The sequence below is a fragment of the Bradysia coprophila genome, assembly GCF_014529535.1.
Source record: "Bradysia coprophila strain Holo2 chromosome X unlocalized genomic scaffold, BU_Bcop_v1 contig_327, whole genome shotgun sequence".
NCBI lineage: Eukaryota > Metazoa > Arthropoda > Insecta > Diptera > Sciaridae > Bradysia > Bradysia coprophila.
The window spans coordinates 61,709-70,029 of NW_023503322.1; the positions used below are offsets into that span (position 1 = coordinate 61,709).

Here is an 8,321-nt window from a genome sequence, read left to right on the forward strand (position 1 = left end):
CCCTAAGAAGTTTGTTTCGCTTTATAATTCGCTTTGGAATTATAGAGAAGAACTGTGATGATCATTGAGACTAGCGGGCCGAAACGGTCGTCTTTAGGATTGTTAGGGAATAGTTTTTTTGGGGAATGGAGGTTTGGTCAAATGAAGAGGTAGACAGCCTTTGCTTATATTCGGGAATACAAAGTACCTATGCTGTGTCAGGTATTCTTCCGTCAAATAGTGTAAAGAAGCTAAAGAATTGTCAATCCATTCAATGTACATCAGCGCCGAATAAACCGACCATTGAAGGTAGGTTTATTCGGCGGTCCGATTCGATCAATGGAAATTTTCCTTTTTAATTTCGTATACGTTGGTCCTGCATCACTTTCACAATCCGGACTTTCATAACCCTGCAAGTGCGGTGGAACAAATGAAAATGGCAGTTAACTTACTTGCAACAGTTGATACATCTGTGCATTTGAAATTTTATTCCAAAAAATGATTTTTCAGATATTTTAACATACCAAACGTTCGGAAACGTTTAATTCCCATCACCTTTCGCAGTTCTGTGTCACAAATCGCATACTGTCGATTTTTCGGATCGTAGAGATTTCGTTCTTTAATTATGGCCCAAACTTTTGCCACGACCTCGTGTCGCGGTGCTGCTTCCGTACCCAACAATGCACTCAATGCCGGCGACAACTTCAACGGACGTGTGTATCCACCACCTTTACGTTTCTCGCCATCCTACAAAATACGAATCCAATAATTGAATGAATGAACGGGGCGCGAAATGGCTAGCGGGATGTTACCTTTTTGACGCGCGGTTTCTTTGTACTCTTTTCCGATGCCTTCTTTTTACCACCTCGAGAGGACTGTCTTCGTGATGATTTAAAGTCATCGTCCGAATCGTCATCCTTGGATGCGCCGTCATCGGAGTCGACTTTTTGCTTCTTGGCAGTGGAATTACTTTTAGCGGGTGCTGGTCGTTTGACCGGCTTCGGATCGTCTGCTGATTCGTCACTGTCGGCGTCGCTGTCCTCGTCACTATTTGCTTTCGAATTGACATAATCCATGACCATATTGTCGATTTCCTTTTTACGGCTCAGCAGATCGCAGTTGAGCTTCTGTTCGATTTGAGTGCGCACTTTTTTCGAGGACATATCCGTAAGATCAGCATCCTTAAGTATTTCTACACAAAAAAAAGACGGAAACATTACAATCAACAAATGAGACGCCGTGTAACATTCGTCGACATTTAAAACAATCAGCAATCGCGTCAGGAATCCCCTTCGAAAGGGAATTGCTTGGCTGTGTACATTGTGTCGTGTAAAAGACGCTACTACTACGGTATAGTACAACTATTTTTGATGCTTCAGAATTCGCAAGTATCATGGGTTGACAGAAGCAAAACCAAAACAAAATCCACTTTCGTTTATCCTAACCTCAAACTGAGTCTTTGAATGGAGGAAAAATAGGAAGTCACTTCGAAAGCTTAACACGAATCACTTTCGAGCAATCACATCTTAATGCTCACAAATCGAACGTCGTTTATCACATAAATCCATTTCGGATTAAATAAATTTTCCGCCGGCGCTCATTTTTTGTAAAAAGTACAATGCCAATGCAGCCATTGTTTGAAAAATGCTCCAGTTTTACAAACTAATGGAATCGGTTTTGGAGCATTTTGCTCGATGAATGAAATTACTCGACGAATTAGTAAAATAATTCAACTATTTAACAGGCACAGAGTCACAGAATTAATCGAATTACCGTGAATTTCTTTGCGAAGTATTTCCGTGGTAATTTTCTCCATGTCGCTGATTGTTGTTGCTTTCGCCTAATCAAACTGGTTTGACTGATAGAGATATGTTTAAAATGTCACATGTTTTGTCATCGAACCAACGCATTGAACTGTAACGCACGAAAAATGTGTCAATAGCGTCAAGAAAGTACATTGCAAACCATGAAGATGGCGTTGTTGTAACAAAAATGTTTTTTTTTAAATTGGCACGACAAATTTGAATATTGTACCTTTGCATCTCAATGTTCGCTACTTTAAGAAAACGCAAGTTTGGAGTTACGAATCGTTCGGACCAATGTAAATATAGTTTGGAGGTAATTTCACGACTTTCTATTCCATTTCGTAGTATTTACTATAGACACGAAAATTGATAGAAGGAGAATATCGAACAAAAATCAATCGGTATCAGAGAGATGCTATTATGACGGCTGGGACACCGTTTCGACGGATAGAGGTAATACCTCAACCATAAAAATACGATCTATAAATGAATATGTTCGGACGGTTCGGACCTTGACAGTAGAGTTCCGATTATATCGGATTAAATTCAGAACATGTCTTGTCAGGACCAAAGACCAAATGGTTATGTTATGCAACCCTGAATTTCATTCATAAAATCAGAGGAGCTGTCTATTTCGAATAAGGCTTATTTTTACTTATCAAAAAAGTACCCCGTGTGAGAGACAAAATTGAATTCTTTCAATTTTTGCTTTGTTTCCTTGACAACTTGCTATCTCATGACTTTCACCATAGAGGTAGATTACCTAGAGGAATTATGAACGAAATTCATTGAAAAATTATATATCACACACCACTAACACGAAAACGTCAACTTTGCTTTGCTTTTGACATTATGAGCCCCTTTATTTTTTACATTAAGAGTCCCTATTTACTGTCTGTACACAGAGCTGTCACACACACATTCAAATATATGTTTTTTCATTTTAAGTTGTCAGTTTGTTCTGTTGAGAGGGCCCTTGGCTTTTACACGGAGTACGCATTGCTTAGTGGAAACCATACTTCAGGTTACGTACTGGAAAATGTGACATTTAAAATCTTCGTCTGCTTCCGCTATCACAATTTTTTAACGTTAAAAATTTGAAAATATATTCCGGACACGCGAAATTAAATTCAAAAACAAAACCGCGAAAAACTCCCAATAGGAGAATGGAGTTTAGAAACTAAGGATAAAATCTATTACAATTTAGTACTTTTCTTCATCAAAAGTCTGCTGTCACTGAATTATTTTTCCATGAACAAACTTCACTGCAGTGACATTTCATGGGAATGAATCAATGTGAAGTTGTTACACACAAAAATAGTACGGTGAGAATGAAGTACTGTAAAAAAAAGGTGGCGCCTCTACAGGACAACCGACCAGGCGAGTATTTAATGACGAAACTAATACATCTGTTTCCCCACAGTGACAAAGGCATACTTGTACTGGTAAACGTCCAAGTTAAGCCGGCAGACAGCCCAACTGATTTGAACAAGGACATGTGTGTGATTTCTCTCATTTTAGTTTTAGTTTGTCTCTATCCTTAGCCACTGTGATAAAAAAAAATTCTATTGGCCTGTAGAATCGTCACAACTTTTTTCAGTACTTCATTAGTTGCGTTCTTTATTCTAGTACACCATTGATATGATTGTGTGTTACGAATGGAATCGCTTATCTGCCAAGCATTATTCTATTGCTTCCGACATTGATTTTCCATATTTTCGGTGGTCTGTTATTAACACGCCTGTAAATCTTTTGGTTATATTGTGCCATGTTATATTGTGAAACATCAACATATGGAATCATCTCAAGAAGTTTTCAATAAACGATTACACTACTGAATTATTAGAATAAGCGCCCTCGGCCATCTACCTTAATCAGATAAAACCAACAGATCAGCTAAACATGTCGTTGATAATGAAATGTTGGCCTTTTTGTGAGGCATATGATATATGTGTCGTGTCAGGTTACTGCATTATTCATGCTCGAACTACAGCACTTACATATTGAGCAACATTTCATAATCTAAAATCAAGCTAATTGATTTGCTTCAGAGTGTGTTTCTTTTAGCAATATTGGTAAATAAAATATTTCTGGACGAATGAATGAAATTTAGAAGCAGCGAGACCCGCGCAATGTTTATACACCCATTGAGGCCAGGTATGTTACGCGTAATTCATTGCACACACTTTTTAGCTTCACAAAAGTAAAGTGCAACTTCAAATTATCTCTATCCCATGTCCTCAGACATCTCCACTAAAACTTCTCTTTATTTCCCCATTTCCCATCAAAATTGTCTTTAAATTAATGTCGAAAGTCATTAATATTAAACGCATTTGCCCCCGTGTACATCGTACGTATCTACAAAAAAACAATTCAGTTTGAAACCAGGTTGAATTGCCTTCTTATCAACCAATATTCGACCTTCGTGAGAAGGGCAGCGCTTCCATTGTTTAAAGTAAAAAAAAATGATTCATAGATTTCCCCATTAATAAATAATTAAATTTATAGACTTGAAACTACTTGTCACTAACACAGTTTCTATGCTTTCTTGGAATTCGTTGCTTCTTTGAGCTAGATTTTCAATTCATTTTTTTTTAATTCTTAATATTTGCAGATATGGAAAAAATTAAATAATGTTCTAGGACTAGCAGCTCTCTAGCAACTGCATACAGTTTATACCCTTGACTGTAAGTCAGGGTCTTATGCCGGAAAATACCCTATAATGTTTGTCCCGAAGATTGTGTGATATGTTATGAAAAACGGAATTGTTTGTCCCAATATTTTGCTTGCAAACACGATAACTTGAGTAATTATCAACCAATTACTAATTTTATTTTTTTAATCGACGCAGCCAAGTGATCAATCAAATTCACGCCAAATCAAACCTAAAGTCATTTGAAGCATCAGATCACAGAGTGATCTTGGTGATGTATTGGATTTTTTCAGTCTACTTGATAGAACTTGTAGAAGGACATTCAACAGGCTTGTTATTGTACATATATTCTGAACGGGCATGAACGCCTAAATTCCTGGAAGATTGTTGACATTTCCTTCCGGGAAGAATTTAAACCGATAATTTTGAAATATAATAACTTGAAAATACTGAATGATCAGAAGAAGCATTTGATCGTTAATAGTGTATATAAGAGCACTGTAAGCATTCGAGCACTTGCGGTGAGGTGTTTTATCGCAGTAGGCAAACATCTCTATATATTTAGTGAGTCATGTATATAGCGTCACTACACATACACACACACCGTACAAAAATGATAATTTTATCGAGTATCATCCTACAAAATGTCAAGTAGTTATGATTTCGTCATATAAAATGTTAGGAGAAAGAGTAATGATTCCCTCCACAAAACGTGAGGAGGAAGAATGGTGATTCCTTCTACTAAATGTCAGTAGAAGGAGTGATGATTCCTTGTCAGAAAATGTCAGAAGAATGATCTGTGCTTTCTCCTACAAAACTCCAAAGGATGGACATTTTTCGCATACCTTCCACGAAATGTTTTGTCAACTTAAAGCGTTAACTTGTAGATTTTAGAAATGCTGCGAACTGTAACTTGACAAGTTTCGGTGATCATTTCTTCGTTTTAAGCGTTCAAATCTTTATTTTTAGCTGTCGAATTTTTAGCCCCGTACGAAGTACAAAGGGGCTTATAGGATTACGATGCCGTGTGTAATTGAAGGAATTCGAAGCAGACGGTAAGGGCAAAGTGTTTGCCTATGTTCATAGATGACGAATCCGCAATAAAAATTTTGTCTGTCCGTCTGTCACGTCGATATCTTGAGTAAATCAAATCCGATTTCAAAAATTGTTTTTTTTCCTGAAACGTAGTCGAAATAGTGAGGCTAAGTTCGAAGATGGGCATATTCGGGTCGGTCCTTCGTGAGTTAGGGCCACCTAAGTGATTTAAGGTCTTTTGGTGATATTTATGGCAAAATAAACGATGGAAATGTAAATGACACGGCAAATGATAGGTATTGTCAATACCATTCCAGGAAAAAAAGGTTTTTTAAAATCGGGTGAGTGGACCGTGAGTTAGGGCCTTAGAAGTGAAATGCTACTAGGGCCCTATGTGTATTTTACATAGAACTCGAGCAAATTTCATTCGTTTTTCGTAATTTTTGTTTCATTTGGAAGGTAATCAAAGGCCGAATAGAAAGTTGTTGAAAAAAAATTAAATTTGGGTCCTTGGACTAAGGCCACTACTAGGGCCCTATGTGTATTTTACATTGAACTCGAGTAAATTTCATTCGTTTTTCGTAATTTTTGTGTCATTTGGAAGGTAATCAAAGGCCGAATAGAATGTAGTTGAAAAAAATTTGGGTCCTCGGACTGAGGCCGATACTAGGCCCTATGTGTATTTATACACAAAAAATTAAAATTTTAGGGCGATTCGAATTTTTGTTTCATTTGAATGGAAGTCGTAGGGTTCGTATGCGATAGGCATTCTAGATGTAGCCATTCATAATATTTTACTTTAAGAATTAACCGGCGCAATAGCTTCCGTCAAAGTAGGGTGACAGACCCTAGGCACGTACGCAATAGATACGGGTTTGTAACGGGTCAGTCGCAAGAACGCTCCGACTGTTTCGATGCTCGTTTTTTGAGAATTATATTTTTTATTTCCAATCGTTCCATTTTACGATCATTTCTTATTAAATAGGGTCGTTAATTAATGTCTTTTCTTTACGTTTTCGATATTTCGTGTAGAGTTCGTATTGAACAATCAGAACTTTTAAATCCTAGTAAAATTTAAAAATGGTCTTGTGAACAGTTTATGGCTTATAACAATAAGATCCAGGATTTATTTTTATTTATTATTTTTGTAGGCTGACTGGTTTTCTAAAAAATTTACAAACCAAGTCGACATTTGCATGGCTAAGTCGAAATATAATATTACGAATGTTATAGGGTATCTCGTGATATTAAATGCGTTTGCATGCGGCCTAACGAATAGTATGGATATATGTAAGAAATTCTATATTTGAAATTCTCTCTCCACAGTTATTTGCTGGCTTTGAACATTTTGATATATACCGCAAATGAACCAAACAAAGTTCTTCAGATTTTTTTTTTTAGTATTTTAATTTATATTTCATCAATTTGGTTTTGATGAAACAGTAAAATGTTGATTTGCTGTAAAAAACCTATCCAACAATATAGAATTTGGCATAGGTTAGACCAAAGTTTAGACCAATTATGTATGGTATGATGTAAGATGCTGACTACACATTATATGTAGTTCTAGATTTACGATAGTGCATACAGTAGAATTCTAGTATATTTTTTGTATATGAGATAGGGGTTTTCTGTTTTTCGCTGGTTCGGAATATACTATATTAGAGGATAGATAGATTGATAGAATTAGCTGTGCTGTGCTATTATATTGTAGGCATATACTTATTCGTGTGTGAAGGAGGGCTTATTGTTGTGTATCGCCTGTGATACAGACGTAATTTATCTATTATTCGATTGATATATGTGATTTATACATATAAACATATAAATCCCGAAACGGGATATGAAGAATAGGCTATTTATCTGAAAAGAATCAATTGGGGCTAATGATTATCGTAAAAATTATTATAATAGGAAAAACAAACTGTGTATTTTATAAGAGCATAGCTAGGTAGAGTTATATAGTAGGCAAGATTGAAAAAAGTAAAAATTGCGAGCACATAAAAAACTTAAGATGGTTGTGTGTGTTTATACGAAAAAAGTAAGAATGTAAGATGATTTTGATTGAAAAGTAATAAAATTGGTAGTTAGGCGAACGAACATTATGTAATATATATATACTTGTAAGTGTGGACTAGCAGTAGTTTTGTTATTAATTTTATGAATGGGCTTATACGGGTGTACATGTGTGCATTGATGCAGCTCTTGCTGTTATAATTTTAATAATTTAATAAATTCGCAAGAATTTTTGAAGATAGTGTTCGGTGTAAGAACCATACCAATGTCGCTGGGGTCTAGATGATTTTTCTCACAATTTTAATCATTTCAAAACATTTTGTAATGAACAGTATTTTAGAGAGATCAGCTTGTGTCAAAAACGAAGGATCAGAGTCTGGCGTTGCTGCGACTGAGGCCCGTCAACCCGTACCTATTTTCCCGAGACATTATAGTCATTTTTTTGGGTGTGAGGACTTGGCGTCCGGTTTTCACTAGCGGGCATGATATTATGTTAGAATGTTAGAACTACGCCAAAATGATTTTTTTTTTATTTTTTTGTGCTAAATGAGCTAATTGAAAATAAAGGAACCGTGTCTCTCTTTGAGAAAAAGTGAAACTGGAAAGACTTTTCACTTTATGCAAGTTATGAAAATTGTGATTTCCCACATTTTCCACTTAATATACAGAATTTGTTCACGCAGTTCACCCAGCTTTCACTGATTCAATGATTTTGTTTGTGAAAGTTCGAGTGCTCAGTAAAATTTGTAATGCTATAAATAGTTTGTGTCGAATATATTGAAGCTATCGGTAATTGAAATGATGTCACTTTCAGTTTTGGCAGAAAATAGTTC

At 36.0% G+C, this 8,321-nt stretch overlaps 1 protein-coding gene across 1 annotated transcript; it reads right to left on the reverse strand.

The window, feature by feature from the left end:
* Positions 1 to 422: 422 nt before the first annotated feature.
* LOC119069398 (upstream activation factor subunit spp27) lies at positions 423 to 1,894 on the reverse strand. Its single transcript, XM_037173445.1, has 3 exons — positions 1,753 to 1,894; positions 792 to 1,171; positions 423 to 726 (listed from the first exon to the last, which is right to left on the reverse strand). Exons 1-3 carry the CDS (start codon positions 1,793 to 1,795, stop codon positions 466 to 468), a joined length of 684 nt encoding a protein of 227 aa, XP_037029340.1. The 5' UTR covers positions 1,796 to 1,894; the 3' UTR covers positions 423 to 465.
* Positions 1,895 to 8,321: the final 6,427 nt, after the last annotated feature.

What these genes read in the sequence shown, in the direction of transcription:
- LOC119069398 (XM_037173445.1), bottom strand. Translation starts at nt 1,795, where the DNA reads ATGGAGAAAATTACCACGGAAATACTTCGCAAAGAAATTCACG. An exon ending in ACTTCGCAAAGAAATTCACG is followed by an intron (nt 1,172 to 1,752) that starts GTAATTCGATTA and finishes TTTTTTGTGTAG; the next exon opens with AAATACTTAAGGATGCTGAT. An exon ending in AGAAACCGCGCGTCAAAAAG is followed by an intron (nt 727 to 791) that starts GTAACATCCCGC and finishes CGTATTTTGTAG; the next exon opens with GATGGCGAGAAACGTAAAGG.